Source organism: Urocitellus parryii, chromosome 12 (genome assembly GCF_045843805.1).
Source record: "Urocitellus parryii isolate mUroPar1 chromosome 12, mUroPar1.hap1, whole genome shotgun sequence".
NCBI classification, from domain to species: Eukaryota; Metazoa; Chordata; class Mammalia; order Rodentia; family Sciuridae; genus Urocitellus; species Urocitellus parryii.
This window is the reverse complement of record NC_135542.1, coordinates 91,733,369-91,750,361: the sequence shown is the minus strand read 5'-3', so window position 1 is coordinate 91,750,361 and position 16,993 is coordinate 91,733,369. Positions and strand designations below refer to the sequence as shown.

General features: G+C 36.7%; 1 protein-coding gene across 1 annotated transcript in view; it reads right to left on the bottom strand.

Annotated features, from left to right (window-relative positions):
- Positions 1 to 16,993, bottom strand: part of Alms1 (ALMS1 centrosome and basal body associated protein) — a 202,233-nt gene that overhangs the window by 170,727 nt on the left and 14,513 nt on the right. Inside the window, exon 3 of the mRNA XM_077791989.1 lies at positions 5,598 to 5,723. Coding sequence (XP_077648115.1) covers positions 5,598 to 5,723 — 126 coding nt within the window. The remainder of the gene's footprint in view (positions 1 to 5,597; positions 5,724 to 16,993) is intronic.

Below are 16,993 nucleotides of genomic sequence, written 5' to 3'. Positions count from 1 at the left end.
CAACTGATTTCTAAACCCAACCCTAAAAGCTAGGAGATCTTAGAATAATACATACCAAGCTCTGAAAGAAAATGGATGCCAACCAAGAATACTGTACCTAGCAAAATTAAACTTCAGAATTGAAAACGAAATAAAAACCTTCCACCATAAACAAAAGCTAAAAGAATTCACAACTAGAAAACCTGCACTACAATAGTTTAGTGAGTACTAAACTATTTCATGAATTAGAAATGAAAATTAAAAATGAAAACCAGCAGAGGGAGGACAGTCTATCAAACGAGTATCAAATATCAAACGAGTTAAATTAGAAATAAATCAAAACTTCAGGGAATAAAAATCATTTCTCAATAATAATAATTTAAATGGAGTAAACTCATCCATCAAAAAGCATAGGTTGGCAGGTTGCATTAAAAAAATAGGACCCAACAATATGCTCTCTCCAAGAGGCTCACCTCACAGGCAAAGACATGCACAGACTAAAAGTAAAAGTATGGGGAAAAAACATACCACTCACAAGAATCTCATAAACAAGCAGGGGTTTCTATTCTCCATATATCAGATAAAGTGAACTTCAAGCCAAAGTTAATCAGAAGAGACAAAAAAAAGTCACTTCAAACTGTGTTAGGGAATCATACAACAACAGGAAACAACAATTGTTAATATTTGTCCCCCAAATAATGGAGCATACATAATCAAAACCCCTCTCAATGCCAAGAATTAAAAAGACCACAATGCAATAATACTGGGTGACTTTAACATACCTCTCTCATTACTGGATAGAACATCCACACAAAAACTAAACAAAGGGGCTGGGGTTGTGGCTCAGCGGTAGAGCACTCACCTAGCACATGCAAGGCCCTGGGTTCCATCCTCAGCACCACATAATTAATAAATAAATAAATAAATAAATAAATAAATAAATAAAGGTATTATGTCCAACTACAACTAAAAAATAAATATTTTTTTAAAAACTAAACAAAGAAGCTACAGAACTAAAAAGTACAATTAATAATTTAGACCTAACCAACATATATAGAATATTTAATCCATCAATGACTGAATATACTTTCTTCTCAGTAGCACATGGAACATTTTCTAAAACAGGCCACAAAGAAACTCTTAGGAAATACAAAAAATATATAGAGACAATACACTACATTCTATCAGATCAAAATGGAATGAAATGAGAAATTCATAAGATAAAAAATAGAAATTAAACCTGGAGACTAAATAATTTACTATTGAATGATCAATGAATAACAGAAGAAACCAGGGATAAAATAAAAAATACATTAACACAAAGGTAAATGAGAATAGTGATACAACATATCAAAATCTCTAGGACACAATGAACACAGTGCTAAAATGAAGGGACACAACTTTCAGCATTCACTAAAAAATAGAAAGATACTAAATAAACAATCTAATGTTACATCGCCAGGCCCTTGAATAAAAAGAACAAACTAACACCTAAATCAATAGAAGACAGGAAATGATTAAAATCAGAGCCAAAGTCAATGAAGTTCTAATCTAAAAAAAATTTCAAAAAAATCAACAAAAAAAAAAGTTCGTTTTTATGTACCTTACCAAGGCTAACCAAATGAAAGAAAAAACACAAATTGTTAAAAATCCGTGATAAAAAAAAAGGGAATATCTCCACACAGACACTTCTCAAAAGAAGAAATACAAATGGTCAACAAATATATGAAAAAAATGTTCAACATCTCTAGCAATTAGAGAAATACAAATTAAAACTACACTGAGATTTCATCTCACTCCAATCAGAATGGCAGTTATTAAGAATAAAAGCAACAATAAGTGTTTGCAAGAAAAAGGGTACATTCATACATTGCTGGTAGGACTGCAAATAGGTGCATCCACTCTGGAAAGTAATGTGGAGATTCCTCAAGAAACTAGGAATGGAACCACCATTTGACCCAGCTATGCCACTCCTCAGTTAATATCCAAAAGATTTAAAATTAGCATACTACAGTGATATTTAAAGCAGCTCAAGTCAGAATAGCTAAGCAATAGAGCCAACGTAGATGCCCTTCAATAGATGAATGGATAAAGAAAATGAGGTATATATACACACAATGGAGTATTATTTAGCTATAAAGAAGAATGGCTTTATGACATTTGCCAGTAAATGGATGGATCTAGAGACTATATGCTAAGTAAAATAAGCCAGTCCCCAAAAACCAAAGGTCAAATGTTTTTGCTAATATTTGAAAGCTAACACACAATAGAGGGGATGGGGGTGAAGAATCAATATTCAGTAGATTAGACAAAGCGGAATGAAGGGGATAAGAAAAGGAACAAACCTGACACAACTTTCCTATGTACATATATGAATACACCACAGTGAATCTCATTATGTACATCCACAAAAAATTAATTTTTAAAAAAATCACTATGGATAAATGGCAGAAGATCAATAGAGGGAAGGGAGACCCCAGTACCTCTGAGGCAAGGGGAAAGAGAGGTACTGGGGTCTGATTTAGAATAAGATATATTCCATGCTTGTATAATTATATCAAGAAAAAAAAAGAAGGCATCAATTTTTAAACCGTGCTCTACCATAAACATGCTACTATGGTTTGGACATGGTTTGTCCTCTAAGAGTTCAGGTGTTAGAAGCTTGGTCCCCAATGTGGTGGTATTAAGAGGAACCTTTAAAAGGTGGTCCTAATGCAAAGTAATTAGATCATTACAGACACTTGTCCTCAGAAGAGATTAAAGCTAATATCACAGAGTGAGTTTCTTCTCATGAAAATTAAATTAAAAATAGAGCACTTGCCAAGTGCAGAGGGGGCACTGGGTTTGATCCTCAGCACCACATAAAAACCAATAAATAAAGTTTAAATTCTTTAAAAAAAAAAAAAAAGATAGTTCTCATGACAAGTTGTTATGAGAGCAAGACTGGTTCCTACCCTCTGTTGGCCTTTCTAACTATCTGATCTCTTCTGTACACATTCCCACCACTGTGAAGCCATCTACCATAAGGTCCTAACCAGAGCTAAGCATATGTCAGTACCATGCTCTTGAACCTCTACAATTTTGTATGGTAAATAAACCTTGTTTTGTTTATAAAATGCACAGCCTCAGGTATTTTGTTACAATAACACAAAATAGACTGAAACACATGTTCTCAGGGAATATCAATCTATTTAGGAATATAAACTGTATTAGTCTCCTAAGACTACCATAAAAAATGAAAAAATAGGTGACTTAAAACAGCAAAAATTTACTCGTTTCCAAAGCCAAAAGTCTGAAATCACGGTGTTGCCTCTCTGAACCTTCTAGGGGAATTCCTTTTTAATTTGCAAAGCCGTGGCATTCCTTGGCTTCTAGAAGCATAACTACAATCTCTGCCTCCAGCTTCACATGGCTGTCCTCTCCCTGTGTGTTTTTCTGTTCTCATGGCATTCTCTTACAATGATCCCAGGATATTAGATGAAGGGGCTATCCTACCCCATTGTGGCCCCTTAACTTAATAAGCACATCTACAATCAACTTATTTCTTAAAAGGTCATATTCTGAGGTACTGGGCATTAAAGGGACACAAAATATTTAACGCATAACAATTCCCTTTTATTTAATGGCCCCTGAGTAGTCTGATCAGGACTTACTCTTAACTCCTCTCTCTCCTTTTCTATCTTACATTTAATAGGTACCCACTGCAATTTAGAAGAAGTTGGAGATACTGGAAGAATTCTCAATACTCAAGTTACTAGAAAATCAACCTTCAATATTTAAACGTATGACTAAGGCTGCACATTTCTTCCAAAAGATACATGAGCTTTCCCCCATCTGCTCTTGATTCTTCTATTTCTTCTAAGTTTATGACTACGTTCTAGCTCCTTCTCAAAGCATGGTCTGAGGATCCCTGGTGGTCACCGACAAGCTTCCCGGCAATCAATGATGGCCACCCTTTTCTAACCATATATGGCAGGTCAGATTTCCTTCATATACTTAAACCAAAACAAAATATCCCAGCAGACTAAATGCAAAAGCACATGTAAAAACATGATTATGATAGTTAATTTTATTTATCAAAATGAGTGAATCAGGTAGTAATCAGATATTTGGTTAAACATTACTCTGGGTGTGTTTAAATGAGAAGACTAAACAAAGCATTTGCCCTCCCCAGTGTGGGTAGACCTGATCTAATTGTGTAAAAGATCAAAAAGAACAAAAGGAAGTCAAAAGAGAATTAGTTCTGGCATCTCCAAGCTGAAACATTGGTCTTCTGCCTTCAGACTCAGACTGGAACTTACACAATCTTACCTAAAGATTGTCAGGTCTTTGAACTCAAGACAGAAACTATATACTGTTTTCTGGGTCTTCAGCTTACAGATGTTGGGACTTCTCCCAGCCTCCATAATCATAAAGCCAATTCCTTAAAATAAAGCCAAATTGGCTTTATTTATGTGTGTGGTATGTGTATATATCACTATCCTATTGTTTCTATTTCTTTGAAGAAGCCTAATACACCAAGAGTCTCCAATTAAACCATACATTAAAGAAATCTATAAAAATGTTAAACAATGCTATTCTCCCTTTCTTTTTGAGAAACAGTCATTTTTCATTTTAAAACACACTTTTGGTAGTATTATAAACCTATTTTATAATTCTTTTTATTGGTGGTACTGAGGATCAAACTCAGTGCTTCACATGTGCATGGTAGGCACTCTACCACTGAGCTATAGCCCCAGCCCCCCCCCCCGGCATTTTGTAATTCTAAACTAAATATTTTTTTAATTTTTTTTAATTTATTTCATGCTAATATATACATAACCCATGTAAACAGATGCTCTTTCGAATACTTGAGATTGCAAAGGGTCCTAAGGACAAAAAATAAAGTGTTATGGGCCATTCTAAATGGGCAATGACCAAACAGTCTCCATTTTACCCTGAGACTCCATATCGTGTAAAAAATGCTCCTTCTGTGGGAAAGCCCCACCTCGGTACCCATTAATAGTTACCTAGCATAGTGTACTTAGCAACACAAAATAGTAATTCTTATACAATGTAAAATTATTCTCTTTGCTTTCCATTTTTCTTGGGCAATGTACCTTGTCAGAGATTGATTGTCTAGACATTATTAACCATTCTCTAACTTGTACTGAATTAGAGTCATTTTGTCCCAGTTCCCTTCTGTTTGCTTGCTGCTATGCCAACCTGGAAAGTCCTGCGGGAAATACCAACATACCCTTTGCATTGTCTCACAAACTGCCCAATCCAGCTTCTGTACCTGCTTGCTTACAGCTACGTTAACCCAGATGTAATTTTTGCCTTTAAATATCCTAAAATGCTCAGTCTTGGGGCTGTTCCTTGCAGAGACAGTAATGGGTCCTTCCTGGAGGGAGCAGTTGCTGGCTGGCCGGCTAAATATACACTCTTCAATTTGGGCAAAATTGGGACTTGGTGTGTTTTCTGAGTGACCTGCCCCACAACAAAAGTAAACTGCTATTCCATATAAAGTTTACAAAGAAAACTGAAATAGTAACTTACCTCTTCTCACTTCTTCATAGCAGAATTTCTTGTATACTAACCAAAAGAAAAATGGTTTGCCAATTCGTCCCCAGACATACCTGATCATCCCCAGAATCCCACTGAACTGCTGTTTCTGATGAGGCTACATTACTATCAGAAATGTGTTTTCTAATATCGCCTTCATAAGATGACTGTTGCCAAACATTATCAGTCAATGGAACAACCTGAAAGTCAAAAACAGACTTACATTAGTAAAACAACCACTGCAATTATACAACAATAAAAATAAATACACTTCTCAGTTTATAAACCATTTACACATAAATAACATTTTGACTTCAAGACTTCTATCTAATTTATTATCCTCACCTAAAAATAAGGATCCAGGGACTTAAGATTACCCAGTTAGGACCAAATATGCTTTCCAATAAACCACAGCAGTTCCACAGTTCCACAACCTCCTATATCTATAGAGGTTAAAAAAAAAAAACAAAGACAGAAACAAGCAATTTGTCTATTTTTAAATCTTACTGCTTATAGCTAAGGCATTGATTCTAACAGTAGGGGTTAAAATCAACTCATAACAGAAATGAGAACAAAAGCCATGACCTCTGTGTGAAGTCAGAGGTTGGAAAAGAATTCTCCTGCCTGTTAAAAAAGGAAAGAGAAGTTGTAACCATTTCCCAAGGTTAAACCTGTGCAAATGGCAAAGATCAAAGGAATCAAACAAAATGACCTGGATCAAACCACCCCCTGATTCAGAGAATGGTTCCAGAGAAGTTTCCAATAAGCCTGCAGAACAAGAACCCAAAGCTTCGCATATGAGATTTTGTTCTAAAAGATGGCACAGCAGCAAGGAGGAAACAACCACAAAAACAACAGAGAGAACAGTGCAAAGAGTAAACAAAATAATGCTCTCTATAAAAACAAGATTACAAGACAGACAAGATGGTAGATTAGCGGGAAGTGGCTTTTCTCCCAGCTGAGTGCCTCAGATGCGAGAAAACTACTTCTCTGAGGTGGGAGGTAGGGGGGCACTCCAATGATATGCAATATTGGCAGAAGCCTTGAACATTGGAAATTTGGAGTACTTCGGACAAGGCTAAGGAACAGAAGTGGACCTGAACTCCAGGTGGGAGTGGGGAAAATGAATACTCAAGGTCACAAAATATCAAAAAGTACTGGGGAAAACTTGGGGTAGGAAATCCCAGGGTTGGTGGGGCAGCCTGCCCTGGGCCGATCCAGAGGTTGTTCGACCTATTAAGCTAGAGCACAAAAGTCACAATCTGCCAGAGTGCATGGGGAGCCCAAGCATTTTAATACCTCTGTGAGACAATGGCACAAACTCGACCTGGAACTTATATCCATGAGTTCAGGGATGAAACCAACACTTGAATCTGGCAGACACCAACAGCAAGATGTAAACTGAGACTAGCAAAGCAGAAGAATTTCTGGCACTAAGAATTTCTGCCACGGGCTGGGCTTGTGGCTCAGCGGTAGAGTGCTCGCCTCGCACGTGCAAGACCCTGGGTTCAAGCCTCAGCACCACATAAAAATAAATAAATGAAATAAAGGTATTTGTCCAACTACAACTAAAAAAGTAAATATTAAAAAAAAAAAAATTTCAGCCACGAAGACCATTTCACCTGGGAGTAATACAGATTAGAGAGGCCTGAGAAAGCTTGTCCTCCCTTTCCCTGCTTCAACCTCACAGCACCAAAGGACCAGTGGCAGAGAGAAAATGAACAGGCGGGCAGGGTGACTGAGCTCAGTGATCGGAAACAGTCATTGAAAGACCAAACAAGGGCAGTGTCCCTGAACACTGTTCTAAACATCAGAATCTGCAAAATACTGACTCCCTCTTCCCAGGAGTGGTGCCCTGGAAAACTAGAGAGGGTACAGTCCTAGAAGTGGTTGATTCACTAATACCCGAAAACTCCCCACATAATATCCCTACACCATAAAAGACCTGGGGCTTACCAGACCTAATCCCCACCCCTGGGAGCTTCACTTGCAGAAATTCATCTCACAGAACACAGCGGCAACAATACCCTGAAAGTAAAGACAAAAGCATCTTCCACAGCTCTTCATCCCATCCTGCTATGAAGGGAAGCTGAGAAACAGAAGGGCAGTTTGGCACAGACAGTAGGCAAATACTCTCATTGATATTCTGTTATTTTGTTTTTGCTCTATTGTATTGTTTTTGAGTGTATACTGACTGATACATGATAAACATTTATGCATTTGAACTCATACATTTTTGTGTCTGCTTTTTCATTTTTAGCTTTTCTTGAAAGCAGATATTTTTTCGTAGGTTAAGATTTTTAATTACTATATTTTGGATTGATTTTCTAATGTATCCTTCACAACTGTTTTCCTTTGTTTCTATTTGTTCTTGCCAACAGCCAAATTCTATTGCTCTTTCTCACTCTCTTTAATTCTTTTACTTCTGTTTTTTGTTCTCCCACCTCATAAAAACATTGTCTCCTCTGCATTTGCTCTATTTACTTCTTGAATCTACAGACCCTTATCTACTACCCCATCTCTTCTTCTTTCCTCTTAAAGAACTCTATCTTCAACTGGACACTTAGACATATTCATATATCTTTATTGTTTCTCATTTCTACCATTTTCTTGAAAGTAGTTATTTCTCACGGAACAATATTTTGAAGATAAGATGTTTGATTAGAATATATTGATTTTATTCTTGTAATCTTTTATTTCTCTATTTTTTTTACTATTTAATTTTTATTTTATACATTTTTTCTCACACTTATCATTTCCTTCAACTCTTTCTCTTTTTCTCCCCCAACAGCCAATATCTATTATTCTCTTTCATTCTTTCCATAATTTTTTAAATATTTTTATTAGTTATTGATGGATCTTTATTTTATCTACTTATTTATATGCGGTGCTAAGAATCAAACTCAGTGCCTCACACATGCTAGGCAAGCGTTCTACCACTAAGCCACAATCCCAGCCCTGTCTTTCTTCAATTTTTTACTTCTATTTTCTCTCCTCCTCCCTCATACTCATCACATCCTACATCACTTCTGTTTTATCCCTGTTCACTATGTGAAATTATAAACCATTTTGAAACTTACTGTTTTCATTATGGACAATAACTGATCATATCATTTCTGGTTGTTCTGACAATCAACACTGTAGATTTCATATCAACAGCTATTTGGTTTAATTCTGTAAACTGTTTGCATTGGTTGTTGTAAACTCTGAGGTATTAGACACTATAAGTCCACAGAATATAAACTGCCTTAGATGGGTAGACATACAAAATGACATGAAAAAGCAAGGGAACAAATTCTAATAAAAGAAAATATTTCGATAACAGAATCCACTGGCACCACAGTGGAAGAAATGTCAGAGAATTTTAGAATGATCATATTTAAATTAATCTGAGGTAAAGGATGATGTAAGAAACAAAATACTGGAAGCAAAGATCACTTCAAAAAAGAAACGGAGTTTCTAGGAGGAAAAAAAAACAATCAGAAATCTTCGAAATGAAGGAATCAATAAACCAAATCAAAAATTCATTGATTAAAAAAAATTCATTGATAAATATCACCAGCAGAATGGACCACTTGGAACACAGTTCCAAGCAATGAAAATAAAACATATAATCTTGAAAATAAAGTTGAGCATGGAGAAAAGATGTTAAGAGGCAATGAAGAGAACTTCCAAGAACTATGGAACATAAAAAGACCAAATTTAAGATTTATTGGGATAGATAAAGGCTCAGAGATACAAACCAAAGGAATGGACAAATTTTTCAACAAAACAATATCAGGAAATTTCCCAAACCTAAAGAATAAAATGAAAAATCAAATGCAGGAGGAATACAGGATGCCAAATATTCAAAATTACAACAGACCCTACACCAAGGCACATTATTATGAAGATGACTAACATACAGAATAAGGATAGAATCTAAAGGCTCTCAGAGGAAAAAAACAACAGGTCACATTTAAAGGGAAACCAATTTAGATTGCATCTGATTTTTTCAACCCAGACCCTTAAAGATATGAGGTATTACAATAATACATACCAAGCTCTGAAAGAAAATGGATGTAAAACCAAGAACATTATACCCTGAAAAACTAAGCTTCAGAGATGATGATAAAATAAAACCCTATAAAAAATCGAAGTTAAAAGAACTCAGAAATAGAAACTCTGTTCTACGAAGCATACCAACCAAAATATTTCACGAAAATGAAATGAAAAATAAAAATGAAAACCAGCAAAGCAGGGAATTGCACTAGAAGAATAGTCAATCGAAAGAGAAACTAATTCAAATTAAAAACCAGAAATAAATCTAAATGCCAGGGAACAAAATCTATTTCTCAATAACAATGAATGTAAATGGCCTAAACTCATCAATCAAAACACACAGACTGGCAGACTGGAATAAAAAACCAGACCCAACACATGCGTCTCCAAGATACACACCTCAAAGATAAAGACATGAACAGACTGAAGATGAAAGGATAGGGAAAAACATATCACTTACATGGATCTTGTAAACAACCAGGCGTTTCTATCCCCATAGTGGACTTCAAGTCAAAATTAACCAGAAGGGACAAAGAAGGACAATATACATCAATATATTTCAAGGGAAATATACATCAATAAAACATAAACACACTCCTTATATCAATGGAGCATCTATGTGCATAAAACCCTTCACTATCTCAAGAATCAAAAGATCACAACACAATAATACTGGATGATTTCAACACACCTCCCTCCAAAGGGAAAAATAAAGAAGTAAAAAATAAAGACGTTACAGAACTGAAAAATACAATTAATAATTTAGATGTAATAGACATATATAGAATATTTAATACATCAATGACTGAATACACTTTCTTCTCAATAGCATGTGGATCCTTCTCAAAAATAGACCATTTTATAGTAAGTCAAAAAGCAACTCTTAGCAAATACAAAAACTAGAAATAATACCTTACATTCTATCACATCATAATGGAATGAAATTATAAATCAACAATAAAATTTAAAACTGAAGCTACTCTACCACTTGGAGACTAAATAATACCCAATGGATAACTGAAGAAATGAAGGATGAAATAAAAAAATACTTAGAAGTCAGTGAGAATAGTGATACAACATATAAAAATCTCTGAGACACTATGAAGGCAGTTCTAATAGGAAAGTTCTTTGCATTAAGCTCACTCATTAAAAGAATAGAAAGTCACTGAATAAATAATAATAACTTTACATCTCAAAGCCCTAGAAAAAGAATTAACACCAAAAGGAGAAGACAGGAAACAAATCAGAGCCAAAAGTTAATGAAATTGAAACAAAAATAAATTCAAAAAAAAACAATAAAAAAGTTGATTTTTTGAAAAAAATAAAAAATTGATAAACTGTTCCCAAACTAGTGAAGAAAAAGAGAGAAAATTCAAATTACTAAAATACACGATGGAAAAGGAGATATCACCACGAATAACACTGAAATACAGATGATAATGAAACTATTTTCAAAATCTATACTCCAATAAAATAAAAAAAAATCACAAAGCCATTGACAAATTTCTAAAGACATATGACCTACCCAAATTAAATCAAGAGAACACAGAAAATTTAAATAGATCAATTTAAAGTAAGGAAACTAAAGACACCATCAAAATCCTACCTCAAAGAAAAGCCCCAGGCCCAAATGGATTCTCAGCAGAGTTTTACCAGACCCTCAAAGAAACTTAAACCAATATTCCTCAAATTATTCCATGAAATATAAAAGGAGTGAACCCTTCCCAATTCATTCTATGAAGCTAGTATCACCCTGATACCAAAATCAGACAAAGACACATCAAGGAAAGAAAACTAGACCAATATCCATGAACACAGATGCAAAAATTCTCAACAAAATAGAGACAAATCGCACACATATTAAAAAGAGAGTACACCATGATCAAGTGGAGTTCATTCCAGGGATGCAAGGTTGGTTGAAGATACAAAAATCAATAAATGTAATTCATCACATCAAAAGACTTAAAGACAAGAAGCACATGATTAGCTGGGTGCAGTGGCACACACCTGTAATCCCAGCAGCTTGGGAGGCTGAGGCAGGAGGATCATGAATTCCAAGCCAGCCTCAGCAAAAGCAAATAAGCAACTCAGTGAGGACTGGGGATGTGGCTCAAGCGGTAGCGCTCTCGCCTGGAATGCGTGCGGCCCGGGTTCGATCCTCAGCACCACATACCAACAAAGATATTGTGTCCGCCGAGAACTAAAAAATAAATATTAAAAATTCTCTCTCTCTCCTCTCACTCTCTCTTTAAAAAAAAAAAAAAATAAGCAACTCAGTGAGACTTTGTCGCTAAATAAAATACAATATACAAAAAAATACTCTGGGAAAGTGGCTCAGTGGTCAAGTGCCCGAGTTCAATCCCTAGGACCAAAAAATAATAATAATAATAATCAAATGATTATCTTGAGATGCAGAAAGTATTCCACAAAATTCAGCATCCATTCATGTTCAAAACACTAGAAAAACTAAGGCTCTCAGCATTAAAAATGCTATATACGATAAACCCAAGGCCAACATCATTCTTTTGTTTTTCATGTCTTTATACATGTACTCTTTTTTTGCATTACAACTCTTATTACTCATATATACCACAATTTTTCATATCTCTGTTTGTATATAAAGTATATTGACACCCAATATGTGTTTTCATACATGTATGTGGGAGACCAACCTTGCACATGACTGAGTCACACTCCCCAGCTGGGTGCTGAGGCGCTCAGTCACAGAAATGTGGCAGAGCTTTCCCCACCCTTCTTGGGTTAGAGGGATGGTGCCTCGTGCATGGGTGTGTCTTGCTACAGCCCCATGGGTGGAGGTACGCTCACCTGTTCCTTTGTAATAATAACCCCTTGCCCTGTTTAGGATAGAATCTTCCATGGAAGTGCCTTGTGTGTGTCCCCTTCTCTTACTGTGCCCAGATGTCAGTCAACCTGCTGACAGAAGACATCATGAAGCTGGCCTCAGCCCCCTGAAACATGACCCCTTGCCTCATTTGAATAGCTTCTCCTCAATAAAAGGGGTCAGTGCATGTGTTCGCGCACGCGCACACACACACACACACACGCGCGTGCTCGCTCGCGCGCGCGCTCACGCTCTCTCTCTCTCTCTCTCTCCTCTCTTCCTGCGGACCCTTAAGGTCACAGCGACCCCAAAGAAAAAGGTACTTGTGTATCTTGTGTAGTTATTTTGCGCAGCCTAATTAGCCCAGTTCAATTGGAGGGACCCCTGAGGCTTTTAGTCCCGAGAACAGAAACCTGGCACATGTACTTTGGATAGTGATATCAATCACATTCCACCATCCTTGCTAATCCCCTGCCCTTCCCTTTCCCTCCCACCCCTCTTCCCTATCTAGAATTCATCCATTCCTCCCATACTCTCCCTCCCTACCCCACTATGAGTCAGCCTCCTTATATCAGAGAAAACATTTGGCATTTGTTTTGGGGGGATTGCCAAGGCCAACATCATTCTAAATGGAGAAAAGTTGAAAGCATTCCCTCTAAAAAATGGAAACAAGACAGAGATGCCAACCTTCACCACTTCTATTCAACATAGTCCTTGAAATCCTAGACAGAGCAATTAGACAAAAGAAATTAAAGGGATACGAATAGGAAAAGAGCTCAAACTTCCCCTCATTGCCAATAGGGGTAGTTTGAGCTCTTCTATATTTAGAAGACACAAAAAAACTCTACCAGAAAACCTGTAGAACTCACAAATTAGTTCACAGGGGCACAAAATAAACATGCATAAATCAACTGTATTCCTATACACCAAAGCAAATCAGCTGAAAGAGAAACCAGGAACAGGATCCCATTCACCATAGCCTCAAAAAAAAAAAAAAAAAAAAAAAAAAAAACTTGAGAATTAATCTAATAAAAGAGGTGAATGACTTCAACAATGAAAACTACAGAACAGTAAAGAAAGAAATTGAAGAAGACCTAAGAAAATGGAACTATCTCCCATGTTCTTGGATAAGCAGAATATTGTCAAATGGCCATACTATCAAAAGTGCTATACAGATTCAATGCAATTCCCATCAAAATTCCAATGACGATCTTCATCGAAATAAAAAAGCAGTCATCAAATTAATATGCAAAAATAACAGGCCCAGAATAGCCAAAGGAATCCTCAGCAAGAAAAGTGATGCAGGAGGCATTACAAGACCTGACCTTAAATTATTCTACACAGCTATAGTAACAAAAACAGACATGAGGACCAACAGAAGACACAGAGACATACCCACATAAATACAGTTACCTTATACTAGCAAAAGATGCCATAAACACACATTGGAGAAAAAAGAGTCTCTTCAACAAATGGTGCTAGAAAAACTGGAAATTCATATGTAGTACAATAAAATTCAACCCCTATCTATCTCTCTGCATTAAACTCACTCAAAGTGGATCAAGAACCTAGGCATTAGACCAGAAACCTTGCATATACTAGAAGAAAATGAAGGACAAACTCTCCATCATGTTAGCTTAGGAACCAAATTTCTCAACAAGACTCCTAAAGCCCAAGAGATAAAATCAAGAATCAATCAATGGGACGTTATCAAACTGAAAAGCTTCTTCACAGCAAAGGAAATAATCCTTTGTGGAGTGTGAAGAGAGAGCCTACAGAATGGGAGAAAATCTTTACTACTTGCACCTCAAATAGAGCATTAATCTCCAAGATACATAAAGAATTCAAAAAACAACACCTAAAAAAACAATCACCTAATCAATAAATGGGCAAAGGAACTTAACAAGACACTTCAAAGAAGAAGAAATATGAATGATCAACAAATTTAGGAAAACATGTTCAATCTCTCTAGCAATTAGAGAAATGCAAATTAAAATTACACTGAGATTTTACCCTCACTCCAGTCAGAATGGCAATTATCAAGAATACAAGTAAAAATAAATATTGACAAGGATGTGGGGGGAAAGATTCATTCATACATTACTGTTGGGACTGCAAATTGGTGCAACCAATTTGGAAAGCAGTGTGGAGGTTCCTTAGAAAACTTGGAATGGACCTACCATTTGACCCAGTTTTCCCACTCCTCAATATACATCCAAAGGACTTAAACTCAGCATTGAGGTGATGCAGTCACAACAAAATTTAGCAGCTCAATTCACAATAGTCAAACTATGGAACGAACCTAGGTGCCCTTCAACAGATGAATTGATAAAGAAAATGTATACACACACACACACACACAATGGAATATTAAGAAATGAAAGTTTGGGAATTTCAAGATGGAGGACCAGAGGGAGGCAGCATTTTGTGTTCCTCTGTGATCCAGATCTCACCTAGTCAGAATACTGCATCTCTCAGAGTGTTATAGGACCCCTATACAGCTACTCTCTGCAGAAATTACCGGGGCTGTGACCCCGCAAAGGGCTCTGGGCCTCAGGGTTCGAGCAGGAGGCAAAACCCAAAGTTCCAGTTCAGGTAAGACTCGGCAAGCACCTTAGCATAATCACCTATCGACACATCTGCAGACCTCCAAGACTTCACTCCGCTCCCACACAGGTCACTCAGCTGCTCCCTACCCACAACACAACGCCATTGCCTGGTTCCCCCAACCTCACCAGATACCCCGGTCCTGAAAGCAGACCACCATCATCTTGGATCAACATTCTTGTCATATTAGGTAGGGGCAGTTCCCAGATTGGATCCCCAGGGGCCAGTGGATTTTCGCAGAAATCACCAGCACTGCAACCACCCGCACAGAAATCAGAGCCTCTGGGCCCCAGTAAGTCTCCGGAGTCCAGACCCAAAGCCTGCAGTTCTAGCTCATGCATGGCTCACAAGCGACTTAGCAGAAACACCTATCAGCACCTCTGCAGAACTCCAGACTGAGTGCCACTCCCATGCAGATCACTTGGCTGCTACCTAGCCACAGCACAAGTCCATCGCCCAACTCCCACCACATCACCAGACACCCTGGTGCTGGAAGCACACCAACTCCATTTTGGAAAACCTTCCTCGCCATTTTGTGGTGGGCGGGGCTATCAGATCTGATGACCATTTGAACAGGAGAGATCTTGGAACTCTACAAGAGCACTACAAATTTATAGGGTAAACACGATAACACACCAGATCCATAGAGCAGGAAAGGAAGACACATGAGCAACACGAAAAGACACAGGAAGAAAATACCACAAATAAATCAAGACAACAGATCATTAGAATAATTGTAATATACAGCAGAAAAAAGGACAGAGAAACACTTCAGGATATACATGGTTAAAATGTTTTGGGATCTCAAAGAAGACATAAGAGAACAAATACAGGCAGTGAAAGATCACTTCAATAGTGAGCTACATAAACAAATCCAAGAAGCAAAAGATCACCTCAACAGAGAGAGAGATTATACAAAAAAAAAAAAAAAAACAGAAATCTTTGAAATGAGAAGAAATAATAAAATAGATTTAAAACTCAAATGAAAGCATCAGCAACAGAGTAGACCACTTAGAAGATAGGACATCAGACAATGAAGATGAAATAAATCATCTTAAAAAGAACATAGACCACACAGCGAAAATGATAAGAAACCACGAGCAGAACATTCAAGAAATATGGGATAGCAAAAAAGACCAATTTAAGAGTTATTAGGATAAAGGAAAGCATAGAGGTCCAAACCAAAGGAATGAATAATCTATTCAATTAAATAATATCAGAAAATTTTCCAAACATGAAGAATGAATTGGAAATCCAAATTCAAGAAGCCTACAGATCACTGAATGTACAAAATCACAACAGACCCAGGCCAAGGCACATTATAATGAAAATGCCCAACATGCAGAATAAGGAGAAAATTTTAAAAGCCACAAGAGAAAGGAATCAGATTATATATAAGGGAAAATCAATTAGGATAACGGCAGATTTTTCAACACAGACCCTGAAAACTAGAAGATCCTGGAACAACATATATCAAGCTATGAAAGATAATGGGTGCCAATCAAGAATCTTGTATCCAGCAAAATTAAGCTTTAGATTTGAAGATGAAATGAAAACCTTCCATGATAAACAAAAGTTAAAAGAATTTATAGCTAGAAAACTGGCACTACAAAACATCCTTGGCAAAATGTTTCATGAAGAGGAAACAAAAAACAGCAATGAAAATCGGCAGAGGGAATTAGTACAGTAAAGGAAAAGACTAATCAAAGAGGAAAACCAACTCAAGTAAAATAACAAAAATACACAAATATGGCTAGAAATACAAACCATGTCTCAATAGTAACCCTAAATGTTAATGGCGTAAACTCACCAATCAAAAGATATATGCTAGCACATTGGATTAAAAACAAAAAGACCCAACAGTATGTTGCATCCAGGAGACTCAGCTGATAAGAACTGACATACACAGACTGAAGGTGAAAGGGTTGGGAAAAATCATACCATTCATATGGACTGTGGAAGCAAGCAGGGGTTTCCACA